Below are 19833 nucleotides of genomic sequence, written 5' to 3' on the forward strand. Positions count from 1 at the left end.
GTAGTTACGTGAGTTGATGTTTATATTTTACATTCTAGTTGTGTTATGTTTATATTTCTGAGTAGTTACGTGATTAAAATTGATTAAATTATAGTTTTGTTTATATTTTTGAGTAGTTACGTGGTTAAATTTTTTCTTCCCTATAGTTGTGGAGAGAAATTTTTTCAAAAGAAAAGAAAAGAGAAGTCACATGACAATCAACAATTTCTACAAGTAACAATGTTTCTTTAGTAAATGAGTTATGTACTGGAGTAATAGGATGTGAATAGTATCTACTCTTTGATTTTTATCTTTTGTGTATTTCAATTTCCCCCCCTATTATTAATGTTGCAGATACTTGATCCCACTGTAACTAAATCCTTGGTCCGTCCCTATGCACGGTTATCAATAAAAAAAATTTAATTATTATTCTCATTTCTCTCTCTAGCTCTCCACTCAAAATCCAAAATCCAAAACCAAACAAGCTCCAAAGGAAGATTCGTAATCTGGTTGATAATCACACGTGTCCTCGTTGTGGTAATGCCAGTGAGACTATGATGCATCTATTTTTTGATTGTCCTCTGAGTGCTAATGTTTGCCTGTTTGGTTTCAAGTTCCTAGTGTTCAGGGATCCGTTACAGATAATTTGGAGGAATGGAGGGAATGGCCCTACAACAATGTCAACCATTCAAAGACGTATTCAGAAAGTTATTTCTTGAATGTCTTATATTGTTGTTATCATTTGGAAAAATATGGTTAGCTAGAAATAGGAACGTTTTCGATAACATTGATATTAGCCCTAACGAAATTTATTGTGGTAGTCATATTTTTGCTAATGATATTGTAAGTAGTTTTCAGTCCATCTCTTGTGCTAGCTCGAGACCTGTTAAGGCTTGTTTCGTGGGCTCTCCCAGGTACTGGGAAGCTGAAGTTGAACCCTGATGGTAGCAGCAAAGGCAACCTGGGACCAGCTGACTTTGGCGGAGTTCTTAGGGAGGAGAGAGGACATTGGATTCTTGGGTTCTTTAGAAGGCTAGAAGAATGTATAAGCTTGGAAGCTGAGCTATGGGGACTGTGCAGGGGACTCGAAATGATCCAACAAGAAGGGCTGGAAGCTATGGAAGTGAAGTCAGACTCAACTGCTGCTACTGATCTGATCAATGGGGAACCACATGAGAATTCTCCCCACACGATTCTCATCAAAGAATGTAAAGCCCTCATGGAAGCAACATGATGCAATTTGAGAGACACGCTGACAGAGGGTAACAAGGTGGCAGATAGAATTGTAAAATGTAGTTGTCAAACCTACTTAACCACTTTTACTTAAGTCATTGAGTTTTAATTGCAAAATTTAAGTTATTAAACAAGTTTCAAATTTTTACGAGCGGGGGTGCTACATATTGATTCAAAAAAAAAAAAAAAAAAGCCTCTCTCATCACGTGATCTAAAAATAGTTGGAGGGTGTGACGGCAAAACCAGCTTTGGGTTAAAGCTTGTAAAGCCATTGCTTTAGGCCTCCAACTTTTGACATATTTGTGGGCCCCCAATTTTATAGGTCCGTATGGTAATTAGGCTTACATAAAAATTGAGATTAACTTGTGTAAAATTCCAAGTTAAAATAAGGCTCAAGCGAAAAGGCTTTGGTGGAGAAACTTGATTATGCAAGTTTAATTAGTACATTTGCAGCTAAAAATACGAGTATTAAATGTCAATGTTTTTGATATACTGTAATGGTTATCAATTTTGGGTACTTATGCTCTCAAATGATTCTAATGAATTATACTTGATTTTTTTCCCAAGGTATTATGCAAAGTAGATGGAGGGGCCTGTTTAAAAACGGGCGCTTTGGGCCTCACAAATGTTGCAGCCAGCCCTGGTTTGCCTCAAATGAGCCGACCCTAGTGAGATGATAGCCACACCAGCGCACCAGACTGCAGTCTGAACGGCCTGATTAGTTTGCACGCTCAACATTTCACTGTACGAAATCGGCTGGGTCATTTACTCTGAACGGGACTGAACTTTCTTCACCATGCACTTTTTCGATAAAAAGTCTCAGCATACACTGGATATCCAAATAGGTCGATCAACTGAACGGGACTGAACTTCGGAAGTTTTGCAACAAGGTTGGATGCCATCGTAAGCAATTTCCATTTCCAATTGAAAGAGAAAGAGAAAGAGGCAATGTTGACTGAGAATATTAATTGCCTCTCTATTCTAAAAATAATTGACAAAATCAAACCTAAAACATCAAAGTAGTACACAACCATCAAAAAAATTAACCTACCATGGTGATAAACTCCAAACCACATCTAATGCCAGTTAAGGAATAACATAAAAAAGTCCACCAAAATACAGAATAAGCAAAACCCATTACCATTAAGAATCATTAGCACCTCCTTAATGAAGATTACTAGAAACATAATATCCATTTCCAAATGAATTTTGTTCAGAACTAAAAGCATCCACAATGGCTCCAAAAAAGTTTAAGAAATGTTGGCCTCAAAAATGGCTCACAAGTCACAATGGAATGACCAAACTTAGCAACCTCCTACCCAATAACCAAATTGGAGCCTTTCAATAACCAAAGTTGATCATGCAACAAGATTCCAAATGATAAACCAGCAATCTAAATGTTGGCCAAAAAATACCTAAACTCAGGCACTACTAATGACCGATAACATAAACAAAACTCTAAACCAAAACCCCCAAACTAAGCAAAACCAGTTCGCAGCCCGTTGATACCATAAGATTGTCTTCATCCTAAAAGACCATCAAGCAGCAATATAGCAAAGGTGCAAAGCAATACCTCCATCTTCAAATGAAAAAAAAAAATCATAACACAATTCTTGCGATAAAAAATTAAGCATACCTTGCCAGCCTTCTGTCCTGGATGTCTCATTCCCTTATTTATTATTATGGGGTGGTATCGTTCTAGGTTTCACTCCCACCTTTCATCATAAGGCGTGGTTAGCGCCCAGAGATATGGGTACGGTTCATCACGTCACTTATCCAAGCGTGTTGCTGGATAGTCGCATATGCCGCACCCTAATTTTGTTGAGGTTAGGAACCATTTGCTGGAAGTCTTCTAAAAAGTAAGTGAAAGTTAAACAGATTTTCATGTGTTGCACATATTAGATAGCCTTCTCGGCCTGCCTGAGGTTGGGTTACCGCTACTTCTGTCCTACGACAGACTTACCATCTAATTGTGCTACAATCATTAAACTAAAGCACAAATCACAAATCGTAATAAACTCCAAACTGAAACCACAAATAAGCAGAATATCAATAACTCATACCATAAAGGAAAGGCCCAATCAGATCCCAAACTAACCAAAACCCATTACCACAAACTCTCAAAGTACCAAAAGAGTTAACATCCAATTGTGCTAAAATCATTATGCTGAAGCACCATAACAACAAATTCTCCATTAAAAACGAAGACTTCCAGTTGATGGCCGACTGGTCGGAGTATCAATAACCAACCAAATCCCATCACCATTGACCCCGCAATATATCAAAGCAATCGCACCAATATGAAAACAGCATTATTACGACAAAATTAAGTGTACCGAACAAAGTTCGCAATTAAAGTACCCAACAGAGTTTCAACATCGAATTGCGCCAAAATCATTAAACTAAAGCACAATATAGTCTGCAAATAACCAGTACCAATAACTCATAACAAAATAAAAAACTAACCAAAACCCCTTACCACGAACCCTCATCAGTACCTCCTCCCACCGGCACCACCGCCGAACCCACCGCCGCGCCCGCCACCGTACGGCGGCACCACCGGCGCAGAAACCCCAATATCCTCCTTGAGCACCACGCCGGGCATCTCGGTCATCCCGAGCGACGCGAGCAAGTCAATGGTCTCCTTATCGACCTCGATGCGGTCGACGTTGATGGCCGACTGGTCGGGCACGAAGTCCATGCGGCGCTCGCGCTCCTCCTCCTGGAGCTTGAGCGAGATGCCTCGGACGGGGCCCTTCTGGATGCGTTTCATAAGGTGGGTCGAGAACCCCGCGATCTTGTTGCGGAGGCGCTTGGACGGGATGATGGCCACCTCCTCGAGGATCTTCTTGTTGGTGTGGAAGTCGAGGGTCATCTTGGAGTAATAGCGCTCGATCACCTGGCGGGAGGATTTCTTCACGGTCTTGGTGCGGACGCGACCCATGGCTCCAGAGAGAGAAAGAGAGAGAGAGAGAGTGTTGCCGGTGGGGCTTTTGTGGAGAAGGAGGGAACAGGAGGCTAGGGTTTGCTGGGAGTGTGAAGTGGGGATTCAAGCGTTGTATATATAGGGTTGAAACCTGCTTAGGGTTGGGCTTTTCTTTAGGTGTTGGGCTGGGCTGGGCTTGGCTTGGCCCGCCCTTGAGTTGTTGTAGATCTGGATTTGAGATCCAATGGGTATTATGGGCTTTGCCCTATGGGAGTTCTCCTCGGTTGATTCCTTACTAACTTAGGGTTTGGGTCTTGAGTGGACGAAGATATTTCTTAGCGTAACTTAGGATTTGATGTCATCATCCTTTGTCTTTTTAATCCTTGTAACAATATCAATGATTAATAAAAAAAAAAGGCATTGTGCGTGTGTGTGTTGAGTAAATAACGTTGTGGTACCCGTGGGTTTACTGAAATTCCACTTTTGGTGTGTGTAACTTTTTTTTTTATTTTATCAATTTGAACCCTCTGTTGTCATTATTTTTGCCATATAATCCAAATGAATTATTTTAAATTTTTTTGAGTAAAAACAAAAAATAAGCCAATTAAATTGGCTCAAAACTAACAAATGAGATTTTTTTTTGAATAAGGTCAAAAAAAAATTCATTTGAGACTTTGAGTTATTTAGCCAAAATAGGCCTACAAGGATATTGAGTGCACGGTTGATGGATTGGACTCAAAACCCTAGCCTTCGTAGCATGCAAGTGTACGAGAAAATGACAAAGCTAGTACACGAACTTTGGATGATAAAAGGGGTGGGGGGTATTTGCCGCGTTGCCTCTCCTCTTTAGGAGGAATTTAAGAGCTAGCAAATGTGCAGCACTAAAAGACTTTTTATTTAGCTATTTTGCATGGCCATCATTCTTTTTTGTATTTTTATATGCGGCCATCACTTGAAATTGCAACTCCAAAAGCCTCGGTATAGGCTAGCTATATTTTAGTTATACTAGTAATTAACTTGCTACTTCTGCCAAGTAATTGTTACACTCAACAGAGAATTATAGAAAAATCACATGATTTAATTGTAAATTATAGGTGGAAAGCACAATCTATAGATGTATACATGACACACACACACAGAGAGAGAGAGAGAGAGAGAGAGAGAGAGAGAGAGAGAGAGAGAGAGAGAGAGAGAGAGAGAGAGAGAGTTTCAAGTGATATAAGATTTCTTTTGAAATTGATCACATCCATGTCCAAAAGAAAGAGCGGAGGAGGCAATCGTCAAGCCTTGTTGCGGCGCCACTGGCACTTGGTAGATTTCCTCTGCGAGCACTACAACGAATTAATTAGATGCCAATCTCACTGCAGTACGTCGACGATCTGGTTGTTCATCGGTCTCTCACCACGATCAAGTTCACAACGACCTCAATCACCCCTTTGACAACCGATGTTTTACCCAATTCACAATAGAAAATATGCGTTAGGTGCTTTGTCTTCATCGCCTTCCCATCCTCCCAAACAAATTGACCGAAGCGGTAACAATGCAATTGACTTGCTTGCAACATCCTGATAATTATAAGTTTCAGTTTGTGCTGCCAACAGTTCAAGTTCGTAGCCAAAGGTAACTCAAGAAAGAAAGAAAAAACTAGAAAAAAAGATCCGTCTTTTGAAGGCAATATATACGTAGTAACTTGTTCAAGTGAACCGTTTCTTCAATGCCTCTCCCAAAGCAACATTGGTAATACTGTAACCCCCATCAATCACAAGGTTCATCCCGCTCACGTACTTGGACTAGTCGCTGCCCAGGTACAACGCGGCTTGTGCCGTGTCCTCTGCCTCCATCACCGCCTCTTTCAAGTTCGCAATCTTACAAACAAACTCCTCGACTTCTCTGTCCTCCGTCATGCCCATCGTTTTCCTCATCATAGGGGTGGCCGTTCCGAACGGAGAGATGCAATTGACTCTTACCCCGTACTTGCCCAGTTCGACACACAAGTTCTTGGCAAGTCCCACCACGGCGTGCTTAGAGGCCGAGTAGGCGTGCGAGGCGTCCCCGTAAGTGGCCGAGGCGACGCTTGATGTGAATATAATGCTGCCTTTCTTCGCCGGGATCATTACCCTCGCGGCGTGTTTGGCGCAGGAGAAAGCGCCGTAAACGTTGACCTCGAAGACTTTCTTGATGTTTTCTTGGTCTGTGGATAAGATTGTTGGATCCGTATTGCCTAGTGCAACAGAAGAACACAACATGGTCAAAATAAGAAAAATAAATACACTTTGAAGAGCATCATAATTCATATACAGGCCATCACTAAGCTAGCTAGGTCATTTGTTATGTGCACGCTGCATTGAATATATATTGCATATTTTGCTATTTCTATCTAAGATCCTAATTTTGAGCTAAAGTTCGGGAATTTAAGTCGGCGGCCTCGTCTAGCTTAGGTCAAAATCGGCCCGATCATATACACTATCTTTTCATAGTAGCCTACTATGAAATGACCAAAGAGAGATTTATTAACATTCCGATCTACCACCGATATATATGTTCGAGAAATATTAGTACCTGTAATACCAGCATTGCTAAACATGATGTCGAGTTTTCCGTACTTGTCAACAGCGGTTTCGACGACGTTTTGAACATCGGAATCGCGACTAACATCGCAACGGACGTAAGAAATCGCTTCCTTGTTTCCGATGCTCTCACAGAGGGAGTAACCGAGGTCATCCTGAATATCTGCAATCACAACCTTAGCACCATGTTGCACAAAAAGCCTAGCACTACTCTCGCCAATGCCACTGGCACCACCCGTGACCACAGCTACCTTTCCTTCGAGCCTGCAATGCATAAAACAAGAATTAGAAGTAAGTTTGAGTTTTCTGTACATGGTTTTGGGGATGTTTTCTTATAACCCAGCGTTGGGCCTAAAACGACAGAACATTGGCTGAGTTATAAGAAAACAGTTGTTTAATTGCCTGGTTGTGTTTTCGGCTTGGGACTTAGGGATTTGCTCCTTCTTCAGGTATCGGGTTCGATTCTCTTGGCATGTGAGTACTAGGTTATGATAAGGCTGTAGGGATTAGTCGGGGATGCACGCCGGCCCAAGACACGTTGCATTGAAAAAGAAAGAGAGAAAGAGTTATGCTTGCTAAACTACAAATAGAAAACGAATAGAATAGAGGTACCTTTTGGCAACGGGAATCAGCAAAGAAGAGCCGAATTTCATCATCTTCAACCCTTGAGGGTAAGAGAGCAGAGTCGCCGTTTGGATCGAGATTTGTTTTGAAGTGAAAATCGAGAATTAAAAGTCATACAACACTCGGGAAAAATCATAAACAAATTGGTGAGCCAAACTTGTTTTTTTTTTTTTGATCGGCGTGAGCCAAACTTGTTGAGTTGACCTTCCCATTTTGTTTTGTTTTGCTGTCTGAAGTACTGTATTCAATTGGATCCGATCTCCTCTGTTCCGAAAAAAATTTCCGTGTCTCTGTGCTGAGGAGTTTTCCAGCCGATAGATTGTGTGATTTTTTTTTTTATGTTTTAAATCTAACCGCTGAAAAATCTCTCGGCATATAAATACGAGGGTTTTCGGTACAAAAAATCTTCTCTCGTATTAAATTAGGTCTTGTTTGGGGTGCGTGATAAAAGGCTGTGGGTCTACATTTCAATAATAGTGATGAAATGAAGTTCAATAATAGTGATGAAATGAAGGGCCATGATCAATGAAAGAGAGACCGACAAGGTCAGTCTCGAGCATTTGGAGGGCCCCGGCGTGGAAATGGTGCGAGTCCCTCCTTTCGCGACACACACCTCCCTCCGGGCCCCGCCACCTTTCCTCCCCTTGCCCCTTCCTCCTCCCCCACGTTTTATGTTTTTTTTTTATTTACTTTCACTAATTTTTTTTTTTTACTTTTAAAAGACTTTAATTACTGTTTTTTTTTACTTTTACTATTTTTTTTGTTTTACTTTTAAAAGACTTTAATTAATGTTTTAGTTATTTTTTTAAAACTTTTACTAGTTTTTTTTTATTTTACTTTTACTAATTTTTTATTTTACTTTTAAAAGACTTCTTACTATCATTTTAATTAATAAATAATTAATTAAAACATAACTTGTACTAATTTTAATTAATAAATGAATAATTAAAACGTAACTTGTACTAATTTAATCGAACAGTGAAAATACATGAAAATCTAATTTTTAATTAATGTTTCCACCAAATTCTGCCCCTGCTTCGCTTGGTCTTGTATCAATTATTTTTTCTCACAAACTAATTCGTGTTGCATAACGAGTAGGCCATTCTTTAGCTATGCATTGTCCCTCCACCATATTGGAAATGGAGGTACAGGATATTGAGGTTGCCAGAAAAGTTGCACAAAGTGATTGCCCCCAATACGGACAATAGCTATTTCAATGCGCTCTTGGACTGGAACTGAAGGGGATCTCAATGGCAAGAAATTGGAAAAATAAATAACTGGGAAGGCTTGATTTGAGCAGTTTTTTATTGAACCGTTCAATAAAGTTCAATAAAAAAAATTATTCGGATGAAGCCCTTACCAGTCATTTTTTTTACTGATTTCTCGCGAGTACCATTAAAATCACGTTCTGATTACATTGAGCGGCTCAGATAATCAAAATTGGATCGGAAACTTTGGGAGATTTTTTTAGGGGTTCTTAGAACCGCCACGAAGAGTAAAATATATAAATAAATAGATAAATGAATAATCAATTAAATAATGTAAATGGATTAAGAAATTAATTAAAAAAGAAAATTATATAAAAAAAATAATTGTTCCAATTTTCAATTCGTTTGAACCAGTGCGAAGATCTTATTTTTCTTATCATTTCATCATAAATGGTCGTAATGAATTTTTGGTTCTAAGGCCATCCACGGTGGTATAATCAAAAGTCAGTTGTTGCTAAAGTTAACAATATTTGTGCAAAAAATGACTCACAATGGTATAATCAAACTTAGCAACATCCTTAGAAATAATCAAATTTTGGGCTTTGGATAATCAAAACTAGCAACCTTTTTCAATAATCAAAATTTGTGAACCCCACACTACATAAGTTAATTGGTTCCAAAATTTATATACGCACGTATTTCAACTAGTATATTTTCTTCTTCTCTTCTTCACTTCAACCACAAATTGTTTCTCTTTTTTTTCCTCAAAAAATGAAGCTCATATTTCTCGATCATCTACAATTTAACTCATCGTTGCCGGATTAAGGTATTTCACTCTTTTTTCCCGTTTTTATTTTAGGCTGCATTCTTATGAATTTAACTTAAATTTAACTTAAATCTGAAAATTATCTTTATTTGAATTTTTTCCCATTTGTTAGTTTTGCACCAAATTTTTATGGGTTATTGATTCGTCTCAACTAGAGGAATCAGAAAAGTATTTTTTTTTTTACTTTTATCCAAGTATTTTGAGAACTAATCACTTTTTAGCAAAAAAAAAAAAGAGACTTTTTTGACTAAAAAATGGTTATTCCTTTTTTGTTCCTCCCCCTATGGTTGAGCAAATGAAGAACCTTGCAAAAAAAAAAATAAAAGAAGAAGAACGTTGCATTCTTTTTCAAATTCAAGAACACGTCTGATTTTTTTTGAAAGATTAAGAGAGTGGTGGATTTGTGATATAGGCTATAGAAATAGGAAGGAAAAAAAAAGTTTCGGTATAATTTTGATAGATAACACTAGGAAAAACACCATATGTTCGATATATTTTTGCCAAAAAAAAAAAGTAATGGAGGGAAGTGAATGGCAGAAAACAGATGGGGAGAGAGAGATTGTGTGAAATTGTAGTGGACTTCTTATTTTGGTTATGGACTAGAAGTGACCATTGTAAACCTCAACATTGTTAAGCTTAGCAACCTCTTAAATGAATAATCAAAAGCTGACGTGTCAACTTTTGGTTATCCATTTTTGATTGTACCACTGTGGATGGCCTAAGGTCTTTCAATGAACACTCTAAGAGAGACCTGAAACTAAATAAGGAGCCTTAGAGTGCTCGTTGAAAGATTTTAAAGCCAAAAATTCATTATGACCATTGAAGATAAAATAATAAAAGATATAAGATCTTTGCATCGATTCAACCGAATTAAAAATCAGAACACTTAAATAATATTAAATAAACAAAAGTGAAAAAAGATATAAAGATTATTAAGTAAATAAAGGAGAAATAAGAGGTTGGAGTATATTCTGGGGGGTATTTTTGGAAAGAGGGAGGTGGGGTCGGTGTGTGTGTGTGTGTCGAGGGGGTGCGAGAAGAGATTTACAATGGTGCCAATAATTTTTTTCCTGTATACTTTAGCCTAATTAGGCCCGCCTCCGCTAACGTTCTCTAAGTATTTATTTTTTGTTTTACGAGATATGTCATTTTTTTACTATAGATTATTTTTAATTTAATAAATAAATATTTATTTTCCTTAGTGGGACATAGCTAATCTTTTGAAAAAAAAAGTTCTAAAGAAAGAACACGAAGTACAATATTTGGAAGAAAAAAGAAACCGAAGAATGACTTGTCAGGCTTCCAAGACATATGTTGAGTTAATTTGAGAAGGGGAAACTTATTCATGGTGGAGCCGTAAAGAAGTTATTTACGGCTTCGCGCGATCTCAGTCGTCCGTTTTGGCTTTGTATGGTTTGGATTTAAATGAAATTTTTTCGGAGAAGAGTCTCAGGGAAAGTTTCATCAACATCCGAATCGTCCAAAACACTTTTAGACGGTCGCGATTAGCTTCATACACAACTATTCACGGTGCCGTCGTTAAAATGATTCTCTCATTTGAGAATACCTTTTATGTCGAATCATTCTTCTTATTTGTGTCAGGTGACACATTGCACCGGTGTTGATCTATCTATCTATCTATCAATATCCTATGCAAATGTGTTTTGCCTTCAAAAAGTATCCAAATCCTCAATCCTAATTTCTTAGATTTTTTATTTTTTTGTTGTTGAAGAGAGAGAGAGAAAGATGAATGTGGGAGAGAGGAGGAAGAGAGAGACATGGGGGGTTGAATAAGGAAAAAAAAAATTCTATACTTCTAAAGTATAGTCACGTGGTGCTCTAAATTTATTTTTTACCACACGTCTTTTAATATATACATAAAATGAGACCAATAGTAGTGTGCATCGAATACAGAATCAGAAAAAAATATTAAACTATCTTTTTATCAACTAGCGTTTGTGTCTGTTTGATATACGGGGTCGGAAAAAATCAACGTGATTTTTTTTATCTCGTGCATCGAACGGGCACAAACGCTAGTACTATATATACCATTGTCAGAGCGAAACACTTGTGTTAGAACTTGAGGGACGGGGGGGTTGTTTTCTCGGCCGAGGGGGCCCCGCTCCGGCCTTGGTCCGACGATTGGAAACGTTTACTTCGTAGAGCTCGTCGACTTGAATAAGTATGGAAAAAATCAGCTCGATCGGATATTATTAAGTGCCTAATCGAAACCTTTTTGTTTTGGAAAGAATGGATCCGAAACACAGGATCAAATCTACTAGAATCAATTATTGGCAAGTTATATGTGTTCCGATCAGGCACTTAAAGATATCCGATCAAACTGATTTATTGCATACTTGTTCAACTCGACGAGCTCTACGAAGTAAACATTTCCGATCATCGGACCAAGACCAGAGCAGGGCCCCTCGGCCGGGACAAGGGACAGCAGCCCCCTAGTCCGAATTTGAGCTACACATTCAATCCGATCGAAAAATCCTACAGATCAATCTTGGAATCGTATGAATCAATGAAATTACATGAGCGGAAAACAAAAGTGAGAAAATAACAGAGAATACAAAAGATATAAGAGCATCAACAGTGGAATAAGCAAATGTGAGTAAGCAAAATATGCCACATCAGATTTTAATTATCCATTTAGAGGTTGCTAAAGCTAGCAATGTTAGATCCCACGTTGGTTATTTTTTGCCCTCCAAATTTTTTCCCTTCATTTCACGCATATTTTTTGAAAAAATCGGTTTTTGAAGGAAAAAAAAAACAGTTTATGTTAGAAACAGTTTTTCAAAAAACCACTTTGTTCACTTAAAAACTGTAAATATAATTTTGAGAAATTTTGAAAGAATTATTATATTTACACAAATAGTTTTAAAATTTTAAAAACTATAAATACAGTTTTTTAAAAACAAATTTTGTATAAAAAAACAATTTTCTATAAAAGAGTTTGAAATTTCAAAAACAGATTTTTGGAAAACACACTTTATTTACTTATAGTTTTTAAAATTTTTGAAAAAATTATTTTTTGTCAAAAAAAAGTTTCTGAAAAAAACAGAAAAAAAAAATGAAAGTTACAGTTTTTTAAAATTACTTTTTGAAAACATTGTTGAGAGAGAGAGAGAGAGAATGGAAGAGAAGTTTTTGTGTAATGCTGGTGTACTTGATTGAGAGATAAAATTTGGTTATTGACAAAATATTACTAGTTTTGATTATTGAAGAGCCAAAATTTGATGAGTTATTAAGAAGTTGCTAGATTTGGTTATTTCAATGTGAGCACTTTTTTTATCCAACATTACTAATTTTAACAACTTTTTATTTTGCTTATTCCACTGTGGATGCTAGGTTAGACAATGTGCCTGCTCTTAAGAGTCACACCTGCTCACAATCGAATCAATGAAGTATGCACACAATTCTCTCTCTCTCTCTCTCTCTCTCTCTCTCTCTCTCTGTATAAGAGACTCTCTAAAGAAGTGATCCTAAAAAATGTACAGTCCTGTTACACACATAGCAATCTGTGAACAGATTTTGTGCACAGATTTATTGTAGGGTCCACTACAGGTCTCACACAAGTGATCAAATCAATTTATTAAATGTAAGACAATTTTTCAAGGGCTCTGCGAAAAATCAGCCCAATCCGATACCTATAGGTGCTCGATTTAATCATCTAACTTTTTATTTGAATTTTAGGACAATGAAAAGTCAGATGATTGAATAACCTATAAGGATCGGATTAAGCTGATTTTTGGCGGGAGCCTTTGAAAAAATATTTTTACATTCAATGAACGGCTCGAATCATTTGTGTGGAATCCGAAATGGAGTCCACATGCAGATCTGTGCGTGGTCTTCGTGGGAGAAATCTATGTGAACAGATTTACTGGTGTGTATTTTGGACTTCTCAAAGTACCAAAATGATTGTAAGAAAAGTTTGGACGACTCCTCTCTGGTTTGAATCTTGGACTCCTCTCTAAGAAAGGTTTGCCCGCCTACAACTTATTTGGAGACTTTCCTTTTCTATTTTAAAAGGTTATTTTGAGTTTTTAGGCCCCGTTTGATAACAGTAATAGATGGATGAGATTCGTAAAGAGATAGAATTAAGATTGAGATTTGTAATGAGAAAGGATTAGTAATGAGAAGGGATTGATAATGAGTATGTTTGTTTGGGATGAGATTAGATGATGAGATTATTAATATTATGTTTGTTTGAGATGAGATTAGATGATGAGATTGAATTGATAGAAGAAATTGGTAATAAGAAGGGATTGGTAATGAGAAGTGGTTGGGTTCGGACTATGAATACCAAGTTTCACGGGAAATTGCTAATATCCCCTAAAGTCCGGCTTCCTCATCCCAACGGACTACGAATCCGAACCAATTTTGAAAACCAAACACCGTATTGTTAATACCTTCGATTTAGTAATTCAATCCCATCTCCTAAGAGCTTTATCAAACGGGGCCTTAGGGGAGAGAAAATGAGAGAGAAGATTAGAATAGACAAAAATTTAAAAAGGAAGAGGAGAGAGAGAGTTTCCGAAAAGATTTCACCATATCATAACATTTCTTTTAAGTAGCCAAGGGGTCTTTGTCCAAAAGAAAGAGGTGAGAAGTTTATTTCTCTTTTTAGATGTTAATCTAACAGTTATAACTATGTTCAACGACATAAAGAGAGTAATTAAGTGGCAAAAGAGAGGAGGTACCCATTCCGCTAAGAAAATAAATAAATATTTTTTAAATTAAATGCGATATATTATAAAATGATAACATATCTCGTAAAATAAAAAATAAAAATGTAAAAAATTAGAACATTGTTAGTCTAACAATTATAAAGGGGGTGTCCTTTAAGTGGCAGAAGAAAAGGAGGCAAGGAGTTTAATTTCCTTTTTAAGGTGTGTTAACAACTACAGCAACACACTTTTTTCGCCAATAGGAATATTAAAAAAAACCAGATCTTTTATAAGAGCCCGTTTCGCAATGTAAAAAAAGTATTTATTTTTAAAAAAAATAATTTTAAACTCAAAAATTATGGACTTATTGAAATTTAAAAATATACAATATTAATCTTGTTTGAAAGATCTCATCTAAATCTTTTATAAGATGCAAAAAAATTTAAAAAATTATTTTTCATTTACACTATTTTTGAGTTTGAAAATGTGAAATAAATTACTTATTTTTAAATAGGATTACTTCACAAAAATCTGTACAAAACAGGACTTCCAGTTGAAGATTAAAAAAAATAAAAAATACAGGACTTCCAATTAAGAAAAAGAAGAAGAAGTGGAGCAGAGAAGAAGATGTCCATCAACATCTACAGCGGCATAGAAAATTCGGCAAAATAAACCCCATAAACCAGTAGTACTGATTGACTTGCGATGAAACCATTTCATTTGATTCCTTCTTGGGCTGGGTCTGGGTGTGATGGAAAGCCTTCTTCGCCTATGCTTCTTTTGGCTTTCTTTATTGATCCTGCTACTACCAACGTACTGGCATCATCATCATCATCCCGCAGGCGCATGGGCTGCGGCGAGTGGGCCGGAGACGGAGTTCCCGGGCCGGGAGCTTCTGGAGTCGGCGAGGGAGCCCGAGTTCTTCGAGTGGCTGAGGTGGGTCCGGAGGAGGATCCACCAGTACCCGGAGCTGGCGTTCGAGGAGCACAACACGAGCCGGCTCGTGCGATCCGAGCTCGACTCGCTCGGGGTAGAGTACGCCTGGCCGTTTGCCGGGACTGGGGTGGTGGCTTCGATTGGGTCTGGGGAGAAGCCCTGGGTTGCTCTCAGGGCTGACATGGACGCCCTCCCCATTCAGGTCTCTCTCTCTCTCTCTCTCTCTCTCTCTCTCTCTCTCTCAAAGCTCAAGAGCAATTTTACCGACGTGAAAGCATCCGGAACTGATTGATGCACATGAATTTACATAAATTAAACGGTTCCGGATATATGATCAAAAAAAAGCGTTCCGGATACCTCATGAATTTACATGGACGCCCTCCCAATTCTGGACCTTTGTATATTTCTGTAGGACTGCCCTGTACTTACTTTGTTTTTCCTTTTTTTGATCAGAAGCTTGTAAAGTGAGTTCAAAATTTGATACCAGTTCAATAAATGAGAGAATAGTTTAAAATTTTACATAAGGAAAAAATATGGGTTTCTAATTTCTGTACCGGAAAAATGGTAATTTTACTCACACCCCCCTCAAACGCACTACCACCTAATAAAGTGAGTTCCATAATCTATTTTGACTATTCAAACCGTTCATTTTGTGGTTCGCAACTCTGTAAATTATTAATGCCAAAAAATGGATCGGGCGTTGGTAGAAATCTGAATTGATTTTGAGTCGGGCACTTATTGATACGTTCTGCGTCGTGATTTTTTGCACGTCCCTGCCTACTAAATAAACACCTCGAACCGTTAAAACTTAAAATAGGTTGTGAGACCCCATGCTGTTGAGTGGTGGTGTGTTCGAATTGGTTTGTAACACAGCAACACTCTTGTGAAAATCGTTTGTCATGTGCAAATAATTGGAAAAGAATTTTTTGGTGTTTTGTTGTGGATGAAAATCAAATGCAATCAATTGTGGTATGTTTAGTTCATCATCATAAAAAAAGTTAAAATCACGAGGCTAATTATGATTAACTAATTTTTACTTCCATGATTCTTTAGTTGCAGTTTTAATTGCTTTGGGGTTTATGCATATTCTTTTTAAGAAAAGGACTAAGGAAAATGCCATGAAAACCTTACTACCCAGCTTAAAACTGTTATGAAAAGAGGTCCGCAAGTAAGTTAATTGGTGGTTAGTGGAATATAGGTTTCATTGTCTTTCATAGATATTTAAGGAGTGTCAAAATGGCCAAAGGTGGCCAAAACCTACGAAACCGTAACATTAACCATGAAATCATATCATTGACCATGATTTTATGGACTCTTCTAAATGACTTATATGCATGGGACGCTCGACACGTGGGTAAATGGAGTTTTCAACAAAAAGATGTGTGAAAATTTGAGTTTACCACATAAGTATGCCTAAATTTTTTGTATCACCCTTGAAATGCTCTATTTTGCTCTGTAACCATATCTTGGAAACTATGGACAAATTTTGGTGTGCTCTCTTTTCCTTGGATTTGGAAATAATTAGATGAATCCGACACCTCGACATATTACCGTTTTCGACATCTGGACTTGGTCATGAAAATGGGTCATAAAAGTTATGTCTTTTAAGCAGAAAACTTATGTGTCAATTCTATCTATCAGTCTTAGCTTCTGTAAGAACATTTTCTTTTGAAGGAATTGGTAGAGTGGGAGTACAAGAGCAAGGTTGATGGTAAAATGCATGCTTGTGGCCATGATATTCACGTAACAATGCTGCTTGGGGCTGCCAAGTTGCTTCAGGACAGAAAGGATAAACTGAAGGTAAATTAACAATCATGTGATCATTTGAAATTAACCAAAGACGACAAATTTTTTTTCCCCATAGACAAGTCTGTAATTCTACGGACCCAGAGACCAACTCATGAATTTGCACAGAACACTCGTGGACTAGCTTTGGACCCATAGTTCACAGCTACTAGTGTTTTGATTGGTATATTCTAATTTTGTGGTTGACTCTGAAACCAACATGGAATCTGGCCCAGAACACTTACAATACTAGTTGTTGGCCAGCAGCTGCTAGTGTCTGGGTATCATGTGCCAACTTTGTACTTGGTTTCTGTGTACCTAGTTTAACGGTATCTCATATGTAAACTGAGCTTGGTATAATCTATATTTTAGGGCACTGTCAAGCTCGTTTTCCAACCCGCAGAGGAGGGTTGTGGTGGTGCTTACCATATGCTGAAAGAAGGTGCTCTAGATGGGGTTGAAGCCATTTTCGGGTTACATGTTTGGCCTCAATTACCCACGGGTAGCATCGGTTCTAGACCTGGTCCCATGATGGCTGGCTCAGGCAGGTTCACAGCAGTAATTCAAGGGAAAGGTGGACATGCGGCTGCCCCACACAGAACTAGAGACCCCGTTCTTGCTGCATCGTTGTCAGTTCTTGCACTCCAACAGATTGTTTCCCGAGAGACAGATCCCCTCGAGGCTAGGGTAATTTTCCTTACAGAAATGCTAAAGTTCTCACTGAAGTAGGACTTGGATAAGTACATAGGAAGTGCACTTTGTTTGCTTAGATTCATCCCATTTATAGAATATTAGAATACGCTGTAAACCACCCTTAAACAATAAATCTGGACTTCGCACTGTACTTTACTGTATATTTCTTTGCCACAGTTGTCTACCTAGCATCTTTGTTTCTTAGGAAAGCAAAGCAAAGGAGAGTCATTTTCCAACATTCAGTTAACTAGAAACTTCTAGGAACCACGTTCTCAACTTTTCCACCCACAATAGTTTTTTTCTCAGCACTTGTTCTATAAAAAGTACAAGATTTTGCAAGAATTTATTTTGTGAAGTAGTGCACCATTAAACAACCATGCCTATTTTAGTTTTTCATGATATTCTTTCGTTAAAGTGAGTTTTTCCTTCTGTTCATTTTAGTTTATTTTTCCTCTGAACAACTTTCCCAGACAACATTCCATGGAACCTAAGATCATTGTGTTTATTTATTTATTTTTGGTAAGTTAAAATTTTATTGCACCGAAGAACAAACAACATTACAGCAAGATGACTTAGGGACTCCCTAAATCAACAGAAACAAAACCTTACGAACAGAACCCCTTCCTAGGAGTACGACAGGAACACCTAATCAATACACTTCATCAACAGGAGACACATCCCCGCCCACCGACAGCATCCTCCACAGCCCCATTTAGACTGGCAGAAAAATAACCTAAGATCATTGTTGCACATAATCGAGTTTTTGTGCTCCAGTTGTGTCCATTTAGAAGCTTTAGTTGAAGGTTATACAATCTATTTTGTTCATTTCTGACTCTACAGGTAGTCTCAATTGGGTTCATCGAAGGTGGCCAAGCAGGAAATGTAATCCCCGAGACTGTGAGATTCGGTGGCACTTTCCGAAGCATGACTTCTGAAGGAATGTCATATCTTCAGCAAAGGATCAAAGAGGTAATTATTAATGTGTTTGGGAAAAAATCACCAAGAAAATGGATTTGAACTTGAATAGAATTATGTTTCATTGGCTCGTGTACGGAAATAGCGGGTACGTGTTAAGTATTGGACTTATCTAATTTTCATTTCAAGGTATTGGGCGAAATCCTTGAACTATAGTAATTTTTTTTCCAGCTTAAATGCTGTTTACAAGTTCTCGTAGGCCTTTTCATGCATAATATAGGAGTTCTATGCATATTTTGTGAGAAGTCTGAGTTAGAAAATATGCTTGCTCTATGAGCAGTATGCTTTAAAGGTTCCTTTGGTACACGTGATGCACTAGTGCGGTTCATGGTTGCCACTATAACAAAGTATTTTAACCCTTTTCAGACAAAGAGGACTTCGTTTTCTATTACCAGCCCCTATAGCAGTGTTGTTTTTTTTTTTTTTTTTTTTTCCCCCTGATTTGGCTGAAAACAGGGTACATTGACTAACTATACTTGCTTTGGAACTTGGGTTCCCTATTGTCCAACATCTCCAAGTAAACATGTCCAACATGGACGCATAGACTAATCCGAGTGTCGAGTGTCCAACATGAATACTTTTACATTTGGAAGGATTCATGTACCATTGGTATATCATTGAGCTCCCATCTTGATCTTGGAAATGTGATGGAAAGGAAAAAGAAGGGGAAAGGTAGGATTTACTGTTGAAATGCTTGAATATCTAGTGTCGTTTCATTTCTTTTCCCTTGACAAATCCAAGGCCCAAACACGATATTTACCATTTCTTTTCTTTTCCCTTTAACCACTCCAAACCATAAATATTGCATGTCCTCGAACAGAACAAGCAATAGTTTTCGAAGCTCTGTAACAATATTGCCAAGCGTTTCATACTTGTATGGTGTAATTAATAGGTCATTGAGATTCAAGCATCTGTGCATCAGTGTTCTGCTGTGGTGGACTTCATGGAAGAGAAACTGAGGCCTTATCCGGCAACCGTTAATGACGAAGCAATGTACAGACACACTAAGAGGATCGGAGAAACATTGCTTGGGGAATCCAATGTGCACCTTGTTCCGATGACTATGGGAGCAGAGGACTTCAGCTTCTATTCTCAGAAAATGGCGGCTGCGTTTTTCAGTATAGGGGTCATGAACGAAACAATGAAATCGCATCGAAATCTGCATTCCCCGTACTTTATTGCTGATGAGGAAGTTCTTCCCATTGGAGCAGCTCTCCATGCTTCGATTGCGCTCTCTTACTTAGATGACTATGTCCAGGCTCAGTAGATACTTTGACATGCTGTCCTCTATCATGGTAATTTCATCGTTCTTCGTAGTCTGCTTCCATTCTTCAGCATCCATAATACTCGCATCCATAATACTCACTTTTGTAAACTCTCCGAGACTTTTTTCTTTTAAGCAAAATTT

The 19833-nt window shown here is 37.9% G+C and overlaps 3 protein-coding genes across 3 annotated transcripts; 1 reads left to right on the forward strand and 2 right to left on the reverse strand.

Annotated features, from left to right (window-relative positions):
* Nucleotides 1–3511: 3511 nt before the first annotated feature.
* LOC131318791 (small ribosomal subunit protein eS17-like) lies at nt 3512–4259 on the reverse strand. Its single transcript, XM_058348759.1, has one exon. The coding sequence runs from the start codon at nt 4154–4156 to the stop codon at nt 3704–3706; it is 453 nt and encodes a 150-aa protein (XP_058204742.1). The 5' UTR covers nt 4157–4259; the 3' UTR covers nt 3512–3703.
* A 936-nt stretch (nt 4260–5195) lies between these two features.
* On the reverse strand, nt 5196–7544 carry LOC131320398 (short chain aldehyde dehydrogenase 1-like). The gene is made up of 3 exons (XM_058351101.1): nt 7318–7544; nt 6698–6969; nt 5196–6359 (listed from the first exon to the last, which is right to left on the reverse strand). The coding sequence occupies exons 1-3, from the start codon at nt 7359–7361 to the stop codon at nt 5929–5931; spliced, it is 747 nt and encodes a 248-aa protein (XP_058207084.1). The 5' UTR covers nt 7362–7544; the 3' UTR covers nt 5196–5928.
* A 7130-nt stretch (nt 7545–14674) lies between these two features.
* Nucleotides 14675–19720, forward strand: LOC131320397 (IAA-amino acid hydrolase ILR1-like 3). The gene is made up of 5 exons (XM_058351100.1): nt 14675–15174; nt 16647–16772; nt 17130–17444; nt 18291–18419; nt 19318–19720. Exons 1-5 carry the CDS (start codon nt 14788–14790, stop codon nt 19690–19692), a joined length of 1332 nt encoding a protein of 443 aa, XP_058207083.1. The 5' UTR covers nt 14675–14787; the 3' UTR covers nt 19693–19720.
* The last annotated feature ends 113 nt before the right edge of the window (nt 19721–19833 follow it).

Source organism: Rhododendron vialii, chromosome 3a (genome assembly GCF_030253575.1).
Source record: "Rhododendron vialii isolate Sample 1 chromosome 3a, ASM3025357v1".
Classification (NCBI taxonomy): domain Eukaryota; kingdom Viridiplantae; phylum Streptophyta; class Magnoliopsida; order Ericales; family Ericaceae; genus Rhododendron; species Rhododendron vialii.

What these genes read in the sequence shown, in the direction of transcription:
- LOC131318791 (XM_058348759.1), bottom strand. Translation starts at nt 4,156, where the DNA reads ATGGGTCGCGTCCGCACCAAGACCGTGAAGAAATCCTCCCGCCAGGTG.
- LOC131320398 (XM_058351101.1), bottom strand. Translation starts at nt 7,361, where the DNA reads ATGATGAAATTCGGCTCTTCTTTGCTGATTCCCGTTGCCAAAAG. An exon ending in CTGATTCCCGTTGCCAAAAG is followed by an intron (nt 6,970 to 7,317) that starts GTACCTCTATTC and finishes TATGCATTGCAG; the next exon opens with GCTCGAAGGAAAGGTAGCTG. An exon ending in TAGCAATGCTGGTATTACAG is followed by an intron (nt 6,360 to 6,697) that starts GTACTAATATTT and finishes CTGTTGCACTAG; the next exon opens with GCAATACGGATCCAACAATC.
- LOC131320397 (XM_058351100.1), top strand. Translation starts at nt 14,788, where the DNA reads ATGGAAAGCCTTCTTCGCCTATGCTTCTTTTGGCTTTCTTTATTGATC. An exon ending in TGGACGCCCTCCCCATTCAG is followed by an intron (nt 15,175 to 16,646) that starts GTCTCTCTCTCT and finishes TTTCTTTTGAAG; the next exon opens with GAATTGGTAGAGTGGGAGTA. An exon ending in CAGATCCCCTCGAGGCTAGG is followed by an intron (nt 17,445 to 18,290) that starts GTAATTTTCCTT and finishes CTGACTCTACAG; the next exon opens with GTAGTCTCAATTGGGTTCAT.